Source organism: Pan troglodytes, chromosome 13, assembly GCF_028858775.2.
Source record: "Pan troglodytes isolate AG18354 chromosome 13, NHGRI_mPanTro3-v2.0_pri, whole genome shotgun sequence".
NCBI classification, from domain to species: domain Eukaryota; kingdom Metazoa; phylum Chordata; class Mammalia; order Primates; family Hominidae; genus Pan; species Pan troglodytes.
Window position 1 is genome coordinate 79,532,764 of NC_072411.2, and position 20,943 is coordinate 79,553,706.

Genomic DNA, 20,943 nt, shown 5'->3' on the forward strand with positions numbered 1-20,943 from the left:
GGCACAATCTTCGCTCACTGCAAACTCTGCTTCCCAGGCATGATTCTCATACCTCAGCCTCCCAAGTAGCTGGGATTATAGGTGTATACCACCACGCCCAGTTAATTTTTGTGTTTTTAGTAGAGACAAGCTTTTGCCATGTTGGTCAGGCTGGTCTTGAGCTCCTGTCCTAAAGTGATTTGCCCACCTCAGCCTCACAAAGTGCTAGGATTGCAAGTGTGAGCCACTGCGCCCATCCCCTCCCATTTTCTGATATATGTGTACTTATGTGAATTGTTTTCATTAATAATACTTGCCATTGATAAAGGTGCGGTAGAATGTGGTTGATAGCAGGAGATGGAATTTACAAGTTGCTGGTAGGAACTTAAAATGTTTTTGTTATGAATGACAGAGTGGCTGTTACTGTCTCATATTTTACTTATGTGCTTAAGCTAGAATATATAAATATATATGTTATATGTATATTCTACTTATGAAGAAAAGAAATTTGGTCTAATCAGGCTTTGTATATTTTATTAGAAGTCAATGTGCCCACTTTATGAAAAACATTTCAGATTTGTAAACGTGAAGAAAACTGATTTTCCTTTAGTATTTTTGGAAACTGGTAACGTTTTTAGAAGTATCAACCCAACTACAAAGATACCCTTATGCCAATATTTCAAATTACTCAGGTAGTACATTTCTTTAACATTTTTAAACTATTATACATTTAATAAGACTACAAAATAGAAAATAACATAGTTTTAATGTAATTTTTGTTTGGAATATGACTTTAAAGCTGTGTGTGCATGTGTCTGTGTTTTAAGTGATTTTGGGAGGCTGTGTGGTTTGCCTGAAATAGTGCTCATCTAAAAGTCAGAATGTCTTCATCTTCTACCTTTACTGTGGATAAAATACAGTATAGTTCATAAAATGGCATAATACTTGAGGCACTGGATTTTAGTTTTAGAAACATCTTTGTTCTAAAATAATCCACTTTGGGGTCTGGTATTTCTTTTAGGATATTCTCATATGTCTTTGCCAGACATTAGGCAGCTTTTTCTGCTGATAAATTTAAAATCTGTTAACTTATGTTTGTATTTATTTATCTATATCTGTAGATTTCTTCTCTCCAAATATTTTATAGAAGTCATTGATATTTGTCTTCATAAAAGTATATGAAAAGTTAACTTTTTTTCCTCTGTAAATCCTTAGGAACTAAGCTCTTGATCTCCTAAATATAGAAAGATAATATTCACATTCTACCTGTCTAGCTTCTTACTGTATTAAATTTGTATCACTTTTTTTTTTTCTTTTTAAAACAGAGATGTGCTCCGGCATCTATTCGCCTCATGGACAACAAGCAGTTTCAGTTTGGTAAGTAAGGAGTGGTAATTTTAAAATGTCATTTAGCCACAGAAATTTATGAAACATCAGTAGGAAGAGTACGGAGTGCAGAGGTAGAAAGAACGTCAGTCTTGCCTTTCAGGAAGATGTCAGTCTAATGAAGATAGACAATTACATAAATGAGTGAGGGCAGCAGTGTTGGAGGGCCTGTGAAAGAAGACTGCACTGGATACCATGGGCTGCAAATGAAGGAATTGATTCTTCTTGATTTTGCTTGAGGATAAAGAGTCAGAAAAGGCTTTTATAAGAGAGATGCTTGAGCTAAATCTTCAAAGGTGAATATAAGTTTGCCTAGATGTCTCTTCTTCTTCTCAACCAGACTTCTTCACTTGGAAGCAAAAATGTGAAGGTGTGAAACTCAATGATGTGTGTTAGGGGACTTCAAATCGTTCTATGTGGCTCAAATAGAGGGTGGGGTTAGAGTTGTTACATGAGATAAAGTTGGTTGGGTGGGCTAGGGCTTTGCAGGATAGATTTGGATTTTGTCTTGTCAGCAGTGGGATTTCTTTGAAGAATAAAATCAATCAACTTTACATCTTAGCTCATTCTGGCAGCATTGTGCAGGATAGATTAGAAGGGTACATGCATGGAGGAGAGACACTAGGAGATGAAACAGCTCAAGAAGCAAAGTTTGAGGGCTTTGAGCATGGCAGCAGCAATGGAGATAGAGAACGGATGATAGATTTTCAGAAAATCAGTTTTCTAACTGGATGTGGAAGGCTAAATAAAAGGAGGAGTTGAAGACAACACCTAGACTGATTTGATTGATTGAGTAGATTAAATAACATAGAAGAATGGGTGGTGGTCTTGGGAAAAAGATATGATAATGGGTTGTAGTTATATTGTGAAATTTACTTTGGGATTTAAGTTTATAGAATTTAAATACCCTCAAAACAATTCCTAAAATCATGGGAGTGATCATTCAGTAATAAACACTAAAGGCAAAGATAGGCAGGCTTTTGTCATGTCTAAAAGTAAGCTGAGATTTTAATTTAGGAAACATGGTTATAGTTACATAGAAACTTAACTAAAGTCAGGTTCATAACATATCAAGAGTTTTAAAATTACATTCTTCTAAGTTAGTCATAATTGTTTATTTCTTTAAGTAAATTACTTTCAAAATACTATACTACTGACAAAAGTTTAAGATAAATATGTTCTATAAGTAATGAAATACTTAAATCAAGTGAAAAACCGCTTGTGTGTTTTGGCCTGCATTTAAAGATCTAGGTCTTAAAGAGAGCCATGCATCCAATTAATAAGACTGTGTTATTCGTTTATATGTTATTGTTGTTGTAAACAATGTTAGACCTAGGCATTTGTAAAATTAGTTATGATTTGGCCATACTTATTTATAATTGGAGTCCATAACAATTTAAAGTGAAGGTTTAAAGAAAGTCTTCCTGTCATCCCTCTTCCATGTTCTCATTACTATACCTGAAAACATACTTACTTGCTCCCCTTTAGCTAGCTCCCATCTGTGGTATTATAGGTTCTACCTTCTCTAGTCTTCACTGTGTCTCCCCTCTCTCTGCCCTTTACTTAGCCACCAAAGTGATCCTTTTGAAATACAGATCTGATCATGCTTTTTGGCTGTCTATATAACCTTTTTTATTTCTCAGTTTTAATTGAAGCCTTTACATTAATATATCCTGCCATGGCTTCATGATCAAGCAAAAGAGGAAATAATGCTTAGCACAACAAAAGGTGCCCCAGACCCTGCACTAACCGTATGGGTGATTGGTCGGTGTTTATACCACATTGGTTGTTAACAAAGCACATGCCATATTATTAGTTGTTAATATTTTTAATATAATCTCTACTTCAGGTACAACTCTTAATACATTATATTGACATTATCTAATTTTAGTATATTGAAATGATATATATCATTGTGTATATTGAAATAATCCAAAGATGTCCTTTATAAACCAAAGTTTCTCGAATTTAGGGTATGTTTCTTAGTCATTTTTCTATCACCTGCACTTATCACATAATAGGCATTTATATGTTGATTCAATTAATCATCAAACTGGCAAGGGGGTGAACAAATCCTAGATAGCATAGTACTGATTACATTGTCAATAGCACACTTTATAAAATTCTATTCATGACTGTTCGTCAGAGTGGTATCCCCACTTTACAAATGACTCAAAGACTCATTATTTTGACTGCAGTCCACAAATCATACGTGGTAGAGCTGGGGATGAACCCAGATTTGTCTGACTACAAAGCCCAGGAGTTTTTGCACTGTCTGTAACCACTGCTTTAAAATATAGATAATTAATAAATCCTGTTAAATGACTTGATTAACATTGAAATAACAGAAAATTCACTGATCAAACTGTCCAGCTAGTAAATTTGGAAGTGAGTTTAATATTTTAAAAAACCACAATAGCAGCTGGGTGCAGTGCCTCACGCCTGTAATCCCAGCACTTTGGGAGGCCAAGGCAGGCGGATCACCTGAAGTCAGGAGTTTGAGACTAGCCTGGCCAACATGGTGAAACCCTGTCTCTACTAAAAAAAAAAAAATACAAAAATTAGCTGGGCATGTTGGCGAGCACCTCTAGTCCCAGCTACTCGGGAGGCTGAGGCAGGAGAATTGCTTGAACCGGGGAGGCAGAGGTTGCTGTGAGCCGAGATCACACCACTACTCTCCAGCCTGGGCGACACAGTGAGACTCTGTCTCAAAAAAAAAAAAAAAAAAAAAAAAACCCCACAATAGCTAGAATATATTTAAAATGTAATTATATTGTTAGGCAACATATTTAAGAAAAAGTAAAAGATAATATTATCTAGTTGATACTAATGCTTGACCCACCTAAAAGTCAGTATCACTTTTACAATAATTTATTCTTCAAAGCTATCATGTCACCTTAGTATCACAGATGTATGTGAGTAATTCTACTAGCATTAATGGAAATTGTGCATATAAATCTCGATGAGTTAAGGTGAACATTTACCCTTAAGGATTATTTCATATCAGAGTAGTATCATATGGAGTCCGCATGCATTGTATAAAGATAAGCGAATCTTTTGTATAAAGGCTTTTGTATAAAGAATAGATAATTTCAACTTCTGCCAAGAACACAACATGCACATTCAATATATAAATGTTTATATATGTATTTCTAATTGTTGTTAATATAGGATGAGTTCCATTTGGGACCAGAAATGAATGTTTTGATGATACGTTATTTCTATCTTTATAGATATTAGAAATTGTCTCTTAAAGCGCTAGTTATACTAGGAAGCATCTCTGATAGTTTAAAATAAAAGAAAAAAATCCCCAAGCGTATCTCTTACTTGTGATCCAGGAGCTCAAAAAGATTGCTAGGTTGATCTCTATCTAACCTGCAGTTCAGTTTGTTTCTTTGTTGTTGTTTTTTAATGCCTCAGGTATAGCATAGATATCTAATTCTTAGCCTCTGGTTAAGACTTCTATTACTTGGTCTTTTATGTAACACAGTTTCCTATTATAATCAGCAAAAATGTAGTAAGTAGTATTACAGATTGAGATTCTTATAAAAAATGGATAGAAAAAAACTACCAGTGATAGTTTTAGAAACAGCTAGTTTGCTCTTTGCACCTATTTTAAAAGAAGGAAAGGAAGGGCCTACACTTTAAAAACAAACAAAATCCCCAAACCTTAAAGGCTTTTTTTTAAAAAAGAAACTTTTTATTTGGAGATAATTTTGACTTAAGACTGAAATTCTTTATAAAAATTTTGTATAAATGGTATGACACCTTTTTCTGAATTGGGCTGCTAACACTGAGGCCAGATGCATGACTCTTAAATGTAGCAATCATAGGAGTTGAGTCGTTACTACTTTCTGAAAAGTGAGAAAACAGTAAAAGGTTTTCACTCAATTAAGCTTAATCTGCAGGCAAAGATGTTAATTTAACAGACTTTGAGACTCCATTTATGTTATTTTGGCAATTTTAACTCTCCGGGTGTGATTAAGGAAGCAATTGCTAGTTTTATGCCAAGAATTCTGGATGAATTAACAATTAATTAAGAAACAACCTTAAACTTGGCATTAACTCCATATTTGGTTATAGTTCTGAATAGTTTCTATATAATTAAAAAAAAAAGTAAAACCAGCCACTATGGGTGTTCTTAATGAAATAAAAATTAATGAAGTAATTTTATTATGTGTAAACCATACCGTTGAAAGAAAACCTAAACTATGTGTAGTATTAATTACATATAGTAATTTGACTTAAAAAATCAAATTGATAATGGGTTTTGTAAATAAAAAGTTGTTTGTGACATTTGAAAGAAGATAAAAGTAGCAAATATTAATATAACTATATATCGTAATATAAATATTTATGTAAATAACACGGGAAGATTTTAAAAATTAAAGTTGTGAAAACTTTTACTTTCTTTTAGGATTGTAAGTTGGAGTAGCTTCTTGATCTTCTGAAAAACATAGAATAACCTATTAATATAAACTTTTTTCTCTTCTTAGGTCATGCTCTTAAACCTCAGGTTTCCTCTATTTTTACATCATTTTTGGACGGATTAAAAAAGTTTTATATTACAAAGGTAAGAATTTTTGTAAAATGCTAAAATTTTAAATGCTTAAGATATCTGTTTTCTGCTTTCTTCCCACATGCACCTATTATAAGGGTGTTTTTCCATGTTGCTATGTACATTTCAGAATTACAATTTTTCATGTTGGAATAAATATTAAGTAAATCAGGCAGTCAATTTCAGAAAATTTTAATAATTCTTTTCCAGTTTTGAAGCTTCTAAAAATAACACTGCATTTGAACAGTTTTGTTTTCATAACATTTTCTATAGTTTGAATTTTTTCCTTTATGGAAGGTATCCATAAAGTGAAATAAGAGTGTGGATTTTTTTTAACCTTTGATTGTTGAATTATTTTCCTAGAGTGTTAAGCCATCTTATAATACATGTGTGCCTTCTTTTCCTTGCATCCTTGTTATTCCATGTGGGATTCTTTTTGTTACATTTTTAATTTACCAGGGGGAAAACAGTACTTTCTTCTAGTTCATGTTTTTTGAAGCTCCAATGAGACTGAACGTTAACACTTTCTTTTATTTTCTAGATCTAATTTTTGTGTGAATTCGTTGGATATGGTTATTTTTGCCAGTTGGTGGTGGGGGGTGTGCAGCTTCATGTTTTTTTCTTGGTACTTTGAGGTATCTTTTTTTGAGATTGGAATTATTAGATGTCCTTTGTCATAAATGTTGTAAGTAATTTTTTTTTCCCAGTCAGGCATCTCCTTTTTTAATAGGGATTTTTCTTTTTTGGTGTAAAAGTTTCAAATTTTTACATCTTTTCCTGTGATTATTTAATATAGTCTAAGCTTAGAAAAGCCTTCCTTCCTCCAGAAATATGATCAGGGCCATTTTCTTCACTCTCTCTCTCTTATACTAAATGAGAATTAAAAAAAAAAAGTCTTTATTACTATTTGTATTTATTTCAATTTTATTATGTGAAAAAGATCTAAATTAATCTTCACCTCCTGCTCCTCCAATTGTTAACCAGTTGTGGCAGCACCATTAATTAATCTGTGCTTCTCATACATTGATTTGCTATGCCTCATATCTTATACACTTATCTAAGAAATAGATTCCATTTTAGTGCATCTCAGTCTTTTTTAATGAGCTTTTTGTTCTTGAAAAATTAAATAGATTTCATTGTTGTAGGTCTATTTTTCCCTCTTGCTATTCAGAATTTTCCTTGTTATCACCATCACCTATTATTCTAGAAAAATTTTAGAAACTTTTCATCATTTTAGGAAGTTCATTGTGTTTTTTAATTAGAATTGGAATAAACTAGTACATTAATTTGGAGAAATATTGACTGGTTTATAATATTTAGTTTATGCATTTGGGAGCATACGTCTTACTCATCTTTTTTTGGATGTGTTTTAGATATGTTTCCTAATATATTTCTTTTTAAGATTGTTAGATACTGTTTTTGTTTTATGCATAAGATCGCCTTTGAAAACTTTATTTAATAAGAAGTTATTGTTAGTATGTAGGGATGTTGTTGATTTTTGCTTCCCGCCCAATATATCCAGCTACTTTATTCTATCATTCTGCAGTTTTTTATTTGATTCTTTATCATAGTTATTATTTCAACAAGTTATTTGTTGTATTTACATAAGCAATATGTTATTATGATTAACACTGTGGCATACTTTGAAATAAAGTGTTTTTTCTATGCTGAATAGCTTTGCTACGTTGTAATCCTAAATAGGTTTATTAAACATTCTTAGTGATTGACATGTAAAGTTCCAAAGCTCAATTTTTAAGAAATCAGTGTATTTGAGCCCAGATCAGAAGGAAAAGAGCAAAATGTATTTTGATTTATTGTTTTGTAGGATAAGACTTATCTGTAATAATAAATTTTTTTTTTTTTTTTTTTGTAGTTTAAAGGATTTGACCCAAATCAGCTAAGTGTAGCCACATTGCTGTTTGAGGGGGATCGTGAGAAGGTTCTTCAACATGAAAAACAAGTGTATGATATTGCTGCAAAATTTGGGTATGGCTTCAAGTTCATAATGCCAAGAGAAAGAAAGTTAAAAGCTAAGATTCTAATATCACCAAGCAATTATTAAAGTACTAGGCATTAATGTCTCCAAACAGACTGCATGTCTCAAAGTAGTTATTAATTTCAGTTTAGTGTTAAATTTGTGGTAATTTATGATAGTAAATTTAAAATATTGTTTTGGTTTACATCCAGAATTTTTAGGAAGTTAGATTGATATGTTGCTCTTGTCTAATCATATATATATTATTATTAAACATTGTATTTTTCCTAGATTTTTACATTAATGTCAATTTCATGATATTTGTTCTACTAGAGTAAAATAGAAAATTCATTGTCCTCTTATTCTGTGGTGATAATAGTGTATGTATAAAGCATGCTACTAGTGTGTTTTTAAAAGGAAATTGTGTTTAATCGAAGGTATTTGATAAATTATCTATACTCCACCCCCTGTCACTTACTGTTTTGTGCTGGTATAAAGAAACAGAAAACATTTCACATCTATAACCAACTGAATAATGGTAGGGTGGTTTCTCTCTGTCTTCTTGATGGATTATAAGACTGATTGATGAGAACTATAGTGAAAATGCCATTTATCAGGACTGTGTTTTTTCATTTCCTTTTAAAGTACATAAACTAACAGTTTCTAGACACTAATCTTTTCTTTTTTGATTTCAGGGATTAAAATATATCATATACATTATGCTTAATATGAGTTCTTTGTAAATATTTATTTTCATTTCTTTTTCGTTGTTTTTTAAGAAAACAAATGAACACTTAATTTGGACCCATGTGTTTTAGAATGCCCCACTTTTATGTATTTTTTTTCATATCTAATATTAGCCCTTTATTTCTAGGTTGTCTGAATTTAGTGTTAACGTGCAGTATTCTTAAAGGGGAAACGAGTCTAATCTTAGACTTAAATTTTAGTTTTCTTTTGCACTATTTTTAAGTATTGAAAATGTCTCACTTTTACCCTATTCTGAAATTGGCAAATGGAATTTTAATTTTTTCAGTAAAAGAGAAAGTTTATTCATCTTTCATCTTTTCTCGATAGCTGTTTTGGGAATTGCTGATATTTTAACTAAATCACTTAAAAATAATTGTGCTATAAAATCCATGTAATGACCAGATGGCTTGAATTTCAGGTCATCTCATTTTGTTTGAATTTTTGAAATGTACACGTTTTCCTTCCCAGAAGGAATTTAGCCCTATGTATGTACCCGTTTTTTAGTTTCTAAGTTATAGGGAGTACGTATGTAATTTGATTAAAGGACTGTTTTCTTAAAACATATGATGTTAGTAAGACACAAGGACATTTAAAACCTACTCTAGCCTTAAATATTAGAGACTGAAGCTTTAAAAAATTGTTCATTGTGTATTTAAATATTTACTTGGATTTCATAATTTCTAAGAAGGGCTTGTAGGGAAACGGAAGGGTGCATTTTGCTTTATCATTTAAATAACTGTATATAGAGTTAAATTTGCTTAGTTTCACCTCAGTCGTCTCTCTGCTCACACACACCTCCACATCTGTACACACACCCACACACGGAGGAATTTCAGTTTTTAGGATCTATCTTTATAATTTCAATTAAGTATGGCTAGTAACTCATTACTAGTTAGTAATGTGTCACATTTCCTGTTAGAATGGGGTAGGATGATGACATAATGCTTGTTTGTTGTGCCTCATAATTTTTATAGGGCATGACCTATCTTTTTCTTGTGCATCACTGTTGATGTCTAGTTCATTCTAGATACTTGATTTAATAATTGTTGAATGAATGAATGAAAGTGAATACTATATTTTCCTGATATCTTTTATTCTACTTTGTTTATGCCTAATTACTGTGCCACCTGTAAAACAGTGTATTTTCATCTTTAGGTATTTGTCAATACATTTTGTCAGGATTTTTTTGTTTGTTTTTGTTTTTGTTTTGAGACGGAGTCTTGCTCTGTCACCCAGGCTGGAGTGCAGTGGTGTGATCTCAGCTCACTGCAACCTCTCCCGCCCAGGTTCAAGTGATTGTCCTGCCTCAGCCTCCTGAGTAGCTGGGATTACAGGCTCATGCCACCACGCCTGGCTAACTTTTGTATTTTTAGTAGAGATGGGGTTTCACCATGTTTGTCAGGCTGTTCTTGAACTCCTGACCTCGTGGTCCACCTGCCTCGGCCTCCCAAACTGCTGGGATTACAGGCATTATTTTGTCAGTTTTAATTTGAGCCACCAACTGACATGAATGTCAGTAATGCCAGTTTTGTTTTCTTATATGTCACTATCCATTTACCAATTAAAACTATAAGTGAATCTTCTTTAAAATATGGCATCCAGCTGCCTTCAGTTACTGACACTTAGGCCCAAGCACTATTGCTGTACTTCTAGCAGTTTTGCTTACTCAAACAAAACTTGTATCAAATTTGTCCATTAAAAATAGGTTATAGTAAATGAGATTCAATTTAAAGCAAGGGTAAAGAGTTAAAGATTGGCTCCGTTTGAGGTCTCTTTTTTTTTTTTTTTTTTTTTTGCTGTTATTTGTTCCTTCTTAGTTATAATTAATTTCTTAATGTGCTTTCATTCTGGCTCCCTTTTATTAGATGTGGACATCTTCTATTTTAAACAACCCAGATTGTTATTTGGCAGATTACTTAGATTACTTAGAGCCATTTCGAATTTTTTTTTTTTTTTTTTTTTTTTTTTTTTTTTTTTTTTTTTGAGACAATGTCTTGCTCTGTCACTCAGGCTGGAGTGCAGTGACCTGATGATCATGGCTCACTGTAGCCTCAGCCTCCCTGGGCTCAAAGGATCCTTCCTCCTCAGCTGCCTGAGTAGCTGGGACTACAGGTGCACGTCACCATGCCTGGCTAATTTTTGTGTGTATGTGTGTGTGTGTTTTGTAGAGATGGGGTTTTGCCATGTTGCCCAGGCTGGTCTCAGACTCCTGGTCTCAAGCAGTACTCCCACCTTGGCCTCCCAAAGTGCTGGGATTACAGGCATGAGCCACTGCGCCTGGCCTATTTTAAGTTTTTAATACTTGGAAATATCTTCTTTTGGTTTTCTACCAGAAGTTCTAGTATCCCACCAGTTTTCTGTAGGCACTAATTTTTTGTTCTAATCACTGAAGATTCAAGGATATTTTACTTAGGTAAAATGCCACTCTTCCCACCCTCAATCCTCAATCATCTCTCCTGCGTAACAAGACAAAGGAGAGCACCACCAAGTTTCTTTCTGCTACAGTTTTCATGTGCTAGTTTAGCTCATGTATTTTATTTGGAATTGGGACATTATTCATCTATCCCTTTTTTTTTATTTGTTTATGAAACTCTCTACTGCCTTATTAGCTTTACATTGATTTTTATGAAGTACTCCCAACAATTTAGAGCATTTTTATGTGTTGTCTTAGCCATTTTTTCTCTTTGCTTGCCCTTCACTCACACCCCAACATAGTTCAATACCTTTGAACACATATGACCCAACAGAACATAGTAGCCACATAATGAATAATCATACTTTGATTGTTTATCCATGTTTGCTAGTAATGTATTTTAACTTCTCCAAGAGCAGAGCAGAATAAACATTACCTGTCAGCACTCATGACAGGTGTTTTGACATTTACCATAGAACTTAAGGTAATATGTTATCATTATTTTTAAAGCATGCTTAAGTTGTTTAATATAATTCAACATGAGAGTGATTAGGTTCACCAGATGGCCCTTTTATATAAAAAGATTGTCTCTCATTCCTCTTTCATTAGTCTTTCCAGTCCTTCCTCGTGAGACAGCTTTAAATTTGTTTAAAAACCTTGAATTGATGTTTGAAATTTGTGGGGACAGCAGGAAGTAGGGGATCGATGTTGCTACTTTAACAGAAAGCAGTTTGAATCTACATGCAGTCATTTTGGAGTGATTGCGAAAGTCACAATTTAGAAGCATTTGATTTTTAAGCCCTACTATTCTTTAATATATTGTATTTTAAGGTAATTCTGGCTAGAATATTGACAGTTCTGAAAGCTAAAAAGAGAAAAGTTTCAAAAAGTTCAGTCATAAGTCTATGATTTCCTTGTAAAGCCCAGACTGACTCTACTTCTTTGGGCTTATGAATTTAGAAAGGACATCCAATTTCTTCCTGCTTTGAATTAGAAAATGCATGTTTCTCTGTGGTTTGTCTCCCTGGATCCTAATGTGAACAGATCTGTTTCCTCCCTACTGCCAGATATTAGAAATATTAGAAGAGGGTCTAAAGAAAGATGACTTAGGACTGAAAAGTAGGACTTTTTGTCTCATCTCGACATAACAGAGGCAAGCCTATTAAATGTTTATACCTGTTACTTCTCATCAGATACATACTTGGCATTCTCTTTTCTCAAATATTCCCAACACAGGTGTCTTGCACCTTTTCCTACTCCTCACTCTCTTTTCCTTTCCTTCCACCACTAGGTTCAGGATGGATGAACTGTTTCTGTTTCCTAGAACTGTGGTGCTTTTTCTCTCTTGGACTCAGAGTCTGACTCTATTTTATATCTACTTGAGCTATGGGCTAAGCTGTTTTCCTTTAAGCACTTGCCACAGCAGTTTTCTGACTTGTTTTCCTTTTGTTTTGAAACTTTATTTGTCTTTCTACCTCCAACCTCACATCCAATTCAGAATTGTGTTTTATCTCTTCTTCTCACTTTCAGCTGCTTGACCAAAGTTTTATCTTCTTTGCTCATTAACATTCTAATACAAACAGTCCCCTTCATTTTTTTTATTATACCCCATTCTCAAGTAGTTCTAGACTAGAGCTGCTTATATCAAATCTTTGCCACTTCTTTTGGATAACACCATCTACCTATAGTGGCAAGTCAGGAAATTTTGATTTAGCCCATTTAGCTTGAAATTATCTTACAGTATTTGTACAGAACAAGAGTACATCTACATTGTAGTGTTTACTTACTACCAAATTCAACACAACTTCAGAAGAAGAAAATATTTAATTATAAGGTGTTAATTGAGGCAATAAGATAAACAATATTTCCTTTAGTTGACTAAAGTTAAAATTTTAATTTCTGTATGATAATGGAAAAAGCATAATTAAAAACTATTTACTAAAGGTAGTGGAAAAACAGTATTCATTCATTGTCTTTTAAAATAAGAATAACTTTTACAAACAAGAGTACTTGGACTGAATTATATATTTATATGGGATTAATTCTAACTAGATCATCAAATACAATTTCTATAGATGAAATTTTCCAATTGAAAGAGATAGTTTATATGTTCATAGTAGTAAGACCTTACCTGTGTTGGTCTTGTGTTTGTTTATACATTGCTTTATAAAATATTTCTATGTAAGTATGTTTTGTCTCTCATTTAAATCATAAATTTCATAAAATAAACACCACATCTAACATTCCAAATACTATGTACTCATCTTGTATTCTGGAAGCTTCTCAGTATTGGGAAGTTCCTAGTCAGTTGTCACATTTCTTCAAATATGAGTGAGACAATAATAACATATGAATATATGAGTAAGAATATGATGAGTAAAATAAGAATACTTGTGTGAAGATTATTTCAGCTTATTTGTTTCTCATAGTTAATTCTTACTGTGCTTTTTTGAGAATACAGGTAGAAGTAGTTGAGTTTATGAGTCAATTTTATTTGGTGGATAAAAGTTTGAAATTAAGATGAAACAGAAATATTAAAAGTGTTTTCAGATTTTTGATATTCAAACTTATTCTCTTGACAGCTTTTTGATACATTTATGATAAATGAGATTAAGATAAAAAATTTATTAACAGTTTGTTCTTTAATTACAGTGGGTTGGCAGCTGGAGAAGATAATGGACAGAGAGGTTATTTGCTGACCTATGTCATTGCATACATTCGAGTAAGTTATATCATATTTCCCTTGCCACTTAATTTATGTTGCAAACAATACTTTTTCTTACTTTAAGTGAATGCAGTTGTCTTCCCTATTTTTTAAAATTTTAAGCTACTGTAATTTAGCATATCATTTTACATGAACCTTGTTTTAGCTACAAATCTTCAGAAGCCCATTTAAACCTTCTCCATATGCTCTTGAAGAAGTTAAAGATGATTTAATATGTCTTTCTGCTCTTTAAAAGAATGGAGCCTTTCTCTTTTTAAAAGTTGAGCATACCATTCATAACATTACTTGGTTAAAATCAAGCTGTTTTACTTAGCAACATTCTTCACTTAATAATCTGTTTTAATGATGTGTAAATCTTTAACTGTGTTGTAAAATTTTGATATTTAACTTGAAGTAGTTATTTGTTCACTGATGATGATTATAGAATTAAAGAAATAATTATGTGTACTTGAACACTCAAATGTTTCTAATTCTAGATTTTCTACTTACGATATACTGAAATAGTCTTATTATCTCAAGTCTGTTGTATTTACTGATATGAAATTGTTCTTTTGAAATTTTATTTTTTCAATTTAGTTTTGTTTTTCTACTTTGTAACAAATTCAGATTTCTTAATTGCTTTCTGCTGTTGCTGGGGTTACTTTTTTTATTTTTTATTTTTCCTGTTTACATAATTTGAATGATCTTACTCTAAAAGGTCATTTTTTCAGATATCCTATTGAGAATTTGGCTTCCACAAATACTCAGCTTTCTTGTTTTAATTATAAAAATTTTTGGAAATTTATACATAATAAATATACATATTTACAGGGTACGTATATTTTGATAGCTTCATATAATATGTAAAGATCAAATCAGGATTGGGATATCCCTCACCTCCAAATACTAAATTTACTAATTTTTCTCTTGGAAATTTTGAACCTTATACACAACAATTGTAAGCTTATGTACAACATGTTTTTCTCTAAAAAAGGCTGAATTAATATGTTCTCATTTTAGCAAAAATTTAATCCCAGCTAAAATCTAAATGTTAAATTGCAGTGAATTTGAAGCATATAGTCCTCCTCTTTTGTCCCCTGCCCCCACAGTGATGATGATAAGTAAAAGTATATTTATTGCCTGTTCAGCATTTTAGAAATTTTGATTAAGAGATGTACTGATCATGAAAGGTAATAGATGATTGTAGATCTTGTAAATAATATCTACAATTATCAATTGTCAATATCATAGTTTCTTCCCATAGTAAGCATTTTGAATATACATAAAATGTTGTTTGTTAGGCATTTTCTCTGAGGATATTGGCCTTTTCCCCATAATACTGAATTCAGAATTCTAGAAAATGAAATATAACTGTAACAAGTACAGCATAGACACAATTTGGAGTATCTATCTTAATTTTTAAGGTTCTAGTTAATGTTAAAACTGAGTCAAAAGCAAGTTAGGGATTCCGCCCCCCCTACCCCGGGATTACATGTTTTCTGTTTTTATAAGTTTTACAATGGTTAATACCATTGTCTCTAAATATATTTTTACTGAATAAATGAGTGCATTAGAGAAAAACACATGCTTTAGATCAGATCAGTAATTTGGGGATTTTTTTGTTTTTTTTCCCAAACACAGGTGGGTCGAAATGACTCATTTTACTTGAAGAGAAAACTTAACATATGTTGAGTTTTCTGCCTTATAAAATTTTCTTTAAAATTTCTGGACTTCTGTGAAGCTTTCTTTCCAATTTTGATAACAAAAAAATTTTGCTCTGGGTAAAGAAATTAAGTATTATAAGTTACTTGTAATATGAGTATTATATCCTCTATACTGTAAAATATTTTCGTAGTAGAAGTGCCTCCAGATGTTTGATCTATTCTGTCACTTCAGATAGATGCACTATATTACTATGTTTTCTAAATTTGTTTTTAAAGAAAAGTTGATTTTAAGAAAAAAATCTCCTCATTCTAAACACCTTCCCCCCGCCCCTCACTTCTTGATCTTCCTACTCCTTTGATCTTGACTTATTTTCGATATTGGTTAATTTACTATTTATGCCACTAAAATTCTGTTCTGTCAGTATTCTCTACATGTACACAGACTGTTCCTGGATAGAAACTCCATTCACTAAAGAAATAAATTTGAGTTCTTGCCCTGAGTCAGGCACTCTGCCTGGTGCCAAGGATACAGAGAATAAGACAGACAAGGTTCCTTTAGTTACGGAGGCTGCATCTCACTCCAGGGACAACTTTTCAGTGCTCTTATGAGGTGGATAGTAAAGAGTGGATGAAGTTAAATGAGAAACATGTGATACTAACAATGAATATGAAAGACTAACAGTGTTATTGATTCTTCTGCATCTGTTGTAGTTTCTTGATTTTTCTGTTTGTGTCTTAATAGGACTTGGCTTTGGAATACTATGTATTAGGAGAATCTTTTGAGACTTCTGCTCCTTGGGACAGGTAAAATATACTAAAGTGCCTGATATTATTCAAATATGCGATATGAATTGCTTGAAGTAATGTTTCTTTTTGTGTGAATATGTAAGTTTAAAACATTTTATGAAGAAACATTGAGACAAGGCAGCTACTTTATTTAAATTAATATATTCATCAGAATGCCGTATTTTCAAGTGTTTTATTGGGTGGAGGGAGTTGAAGAAAATTTGTCTGTGATCCAAAGAACGAAGGTATTGTTGAAGTTTACATTTTGAAGAATGTTATTGAATGCTCTGTGTTACTATGTGGTTATACTTCGCTTTGACTTAAATTCTTAAGTGATTAATATTGCTTAAATGTTCTCTAAAAAGTCCTCCCAAAGTATAAAACCAGTTAACTGTCCTTTATAATATTATTTAGTTTTTGATATTTGTATGTGTAAAAATGGGAATTTAGGTGATTTATAAAGGAAATTTAGTTTAGGAAATTATGTACAATTTCTGTTTTTAAATTTAAGCAAAATGTTGATACTGGAGCATATTTTAGGAAATGGCCCAAATAAGATAGATGGAAATAGATTTTAGAAGGGTTTCTTTACTGGAAATACATACATACAGTATTGGTTAGTGACTTAATAAAAACTGATTAGGAAATGTGAAATGGTTTATTAATAGACCTGTGAGTTGTATTATAACTCATCTAGTAATAAAAAAAATTCTCAAAGAGATTGTCTATACAATCCCTTATTCAAAATGCTCAGGACCAGAAGTGTTTGAGATTTTAGAATATTTGTATTATATATTTACCAGTTGAGCATCCCAAATCTGGAAATTTCACTGGAAATCACTGGAGCATTTCTTTTGATCATCATGTTGGTACTCAAAAACTCTCAGATTTGGGGGCATTTCACATTTTGGATTTTTGCAGGATATTCAACCTGTATATTTTTATTTGTTTCTAGTATACTGATATTTTACTTTTCTTTATAAAATTTATAAAGTACTTTAAATCTACAATGAAGTGTGTAGGACGGAACAATTCCCTGTGAATCTACTTCTTAGATTGCATATCTTAATATTTTGGTTTCTTCCAATCTCTCTTTTTTCCCCCAGAAAACTTTTTACTTTTCTACATGCAGTCATCATCTACTGAGTTAGTACGCTGGTGTTCATATTCCATGCATTGTTAGCTAGTAACCCAGTTTATGTTATACTATCACTCAGTCATTCACAATTTTTTTTATTTTTTAAGTCAGATTTCTCAAGTTGAAATGTTATTCACAAATTTTGATGCTAAATTTTAACAAGGGGAATAAATCCTTTCAATAAAAAAATTATCAAGTCATCAGCCTTTGAGTAGTAGAAATAGTTTGGCAGCGGCTGGGCGCGGTGGCTCACGCCTATAATCCCAGGACTTTGGGAGGCCGAGACGGGCAGATCACGAGGTCAGGAGATCGAGACCATCCTGGCTAACACGGTGAGACCTCCTCTCTACTGAAAATACAAAAAATTAGCTGGGCCTGGTGGCGGGCGTCTGTAGTCCCAGCTACTCGGGATGCTGAGGCAGGAGAATGGTGTGAACCCGGGAGGCGGGGCTTGCAGTGAGCCGAGATCATGCCACTGCACTCCAGCCTGGGCGACACAGCGAGACTCCATCTCAAAAAAAAAAAAAAAAAAGAAGCAGTTTGGCAGCTATTCATAGTGGTCTCAAAGATCTTTTTTTTAGTATGAAATTAGTTTTTATTTTTAACTAAAAATAAATGCTTAACATCTTTCCAAAATCAAAACTAAGGACGAATACTTAGAAAAAAAGGTGGAAACATATTTTTCCTTCCCTGCAGAAACCAGTAAGGCAGACATTTTAATGGAGCTTGTTTTTTTCCACAGGACTAGTCTACGCAAACAGAATCTCTCTCCAGCCCTTTTTCTATGTCAGTTCTGTCTACCTGGCAGGAAAAACCAAAAGAAACCCCGAAACAACCCCTCCCCACAAATACAACCCAAGACAAGGGACTTGAAAAGTTGGGGAAAACCTTTTAACGCGTCTAAGACCATTTTAGTGTTTAATTCCTCTCCTTGGGTATCTTAGCCAGTTTGGCCTGCTATACAGAGCACCTTAGACTGGGTAGCTTAAATGTTCTTAGACAAGAAACAATTATTTCTTACAGCTCTGGAGGCTTGGAGTCTGAGATCAGGATGTTAACATGGTTGGGGTTGGTGAAGGCCTTCTTCCTGGTTTTATAGATGGCCATCTTCTTAGTAATACCTTCACCTGGAGGAAAGCAGAGAGAGAGAGAAAGCAAGCCCTCGCATATCTTTTTATAAAGCACTAATCCCACTAATGCAGCTCCACCCACATGACCTAATGACCCACCTTCTAATACCATCTAACTGGGGCTTAGGATTTCAATATATGAATTTTGAGAGGGATGCAAACATTCAGTCCAAATCACCGGGACAGTGGATTAGTGCAATGCTACCTCTTAAGAGTTAATGAATTTCCTTGTCATCAGTTAGTACTGATGACTGACATCTTGTTTTTTTATTCTTCCAACTGTGGAAGCTAATAATGTGCAATTTTTTTTTTGTTTCTTTTCATCTATTCTTTATATATACTTACATATTTATTTAATTGACACACTGATAATTTCTGTTTTATGCAGTTACACATTTGTTTTCCTTTAAAACAATTTCTTCAGCCGAAGTTTTAATAAATAATATTAATGGAAGGCAACTACATTTTTATGTAAAATTTACTTGTTGACAACCATTTAGCAATTTTCTTTTTCTTTCAAACCTTTAACTAGCTAGAGGACATGTTTGCAGTAGCCCATGGGATCACGGTCTTTAACTTTCACACATTATTAGATTATTGGCTTTTTCTTATATAAGCCACTTAAGGGATTACCGGTCATTACTAGTTTTTGTGTATTCCTAAGTGTCCCATCCTATTGTGTTCCATCCCATCCCTACCACAATGGCTGCACCTGTTAGGTTCTCAATGAATATTCTTCATAGATTCTTATGAATGAGCTTGGGAATAATTTGAGAGTACAGTCTATAAAAATAGATATTTTAAGGGTTGGAGATATACATTTTTTGTTGTTGTTGTTGTTGAGATGGGATCTCGCTCTGTCACCCAGGCCAGAGTGCAGTGACGCTTATCACGGCTCACTGCAGCCTTGACTGCCTGGGCTCAAATGATTCTCCCATCTTGGCCTCCTAGCTAGCTAGGATCCCAGGTGCACGTCACCATGCTTGGCTAATTTTTTTTGTTTGTAGAGATGAGGTCTCATTATGTTGCCCAGGCTGGTCTTGAACCCCTGGGCTCAAGCGATCCTCCTGCATTGGCCTTCCAAAGTGCTGAGATTACAGGCATGAGCCACTGTGCCTAGCCGATGTTACAGATTTTGGAGACACCAGCAAGTCTTCTGATTAAAACCAAGAAAGTGGATACAAACACTTATAGATAGTATGGAGTGAAGGAAAAAAAAGAAGGCCTAAGAAAGAGGTCCAGGGAACCTCAACATTTAAGGTTACAAACAAAACAAAAGGTGGCAAAGTGTATTGAATAATAATATCTAGAGGATGTAGAGGTAATCCAATGATGTAAAAAAAGCCCAGGGAAATTTTTTTCAGGGAGGAAATGGTCAAGTGTTAAATTTGCTAATAAGTAAGAATTTGAAAATATGCAGTTATGTTTCTGTCCTATAAAAGGATTGATCCAAGTGGACTGTGTTAGCCTCTTATCAAGTTCTGTGAGAGAATACTTTCAGAAACCTTTCCCTAAAAATCGTTTACTGAAAGTGTCCCATTGTGGGTTATAACTGTTCAGTCTGGTCCTTTCTCCATCTCCTTTTCATTATTCAACTATCAGTGAGGGTTTAGATATAAGGAGCTCTTAATATTTTCCTGTTTACTATTGCATTTAAGATGATTGGATACATTTAAGTGCATTTAAACTGAAATGCAGTTCACCCAGTGCCATAACTTGCAAAGGACTGTAACAGCAGATGATTGTATTCTTAGATTTTTTTTAGACTACTTAGCTGTAGCACTTAAATTTCATTTTCTAGAGCCAACATAAAGAACTTGTTCCAAAGAAAAGAACTTACTACTTTTATAAATTTGTAATATACGTTAACTCTTATAAATGTTAAAGCTTAATAGATTTTATTTATATTTAAATATTTGTTTTATAAGGTATATATTCAAAATAAAGACATATTAAATATCAGTCGTCTAAATGTTTTATGAGATATTTTTTTAAACGTGCATCCTTGCCATGCATAAGTGATGCATAGATAACATTGATAAGTCATGTATACCTGCAACTGTCATAAATTAAAGAATTTAACTTAAGAACATTGTTTTATAAAATTAGATTTTATAAAACTTTCAGATACTGTATTCATAAAGATAAAAAATGTCACATGCTAATAAGACACTAAAGCCCTTTTTGTATTTATATTTTAATCATATACTGTTTGTTCTTATTGACAATATGGATAACTTTTATAAAGTATGATCTGTTTAAATGCTACTGTTTTTTATCAAATTGGTTCTCATACAGTCAAGTCTGCGTCTTGAGACTAGAGATAAGCCAACCTTTTGAGTTTTTCTGGTATCATTTCAAGTCTCATGATGCTAAACAAATCAAGGTTTAAAACACAGAATCGGTGTCATTATGTGGCCAGGATATTTATTGGGGAATAAAATGGGACTTTAATATCAAATA

At 33.0% G+C, this 20,943-nt stretch overlaps 1 protein-coding gene across 3 annotated transcripts in view; it reads left to right on the plus strand.

The window, feature by feature from the left end:
* Positions 1 to 20,943, plus strand: part of AGPS (alkylglycerone phosphate synthase) — a 146,887-nt gene that overhangs the window by 99,240 nt on the left and 26,704 nt on the right. For all 3 annotated transcript variants that reach the window (XM_001154263.8, XM_016950090.4, XM_001154159.7), the window contains 5 exons: positions 1,305 to 1,356; positions 5,862 to 5,938; positions 7,797 to 7,909; positions 13,711 to 13,780; positions 16,169 to 16,230. In XM_001154263.8, coding sequence (XP_001154263.6) covers positions 1,305 to 1,356; positions 5,862 to 5,938; positions 7,797 to 7,909; positions 13,711 to 13,780; positions 16,169 to 16,230 — 374 coding nt within the window. The remainder of the gene's footprint in view (positions 1 to 1,304; positions 1,357 to 5,861; positions 5,939 to 7,796; positions 7,910 to 13,710; positions 13,781 to 16,168; positions 16,231 to 20,943) is intronic.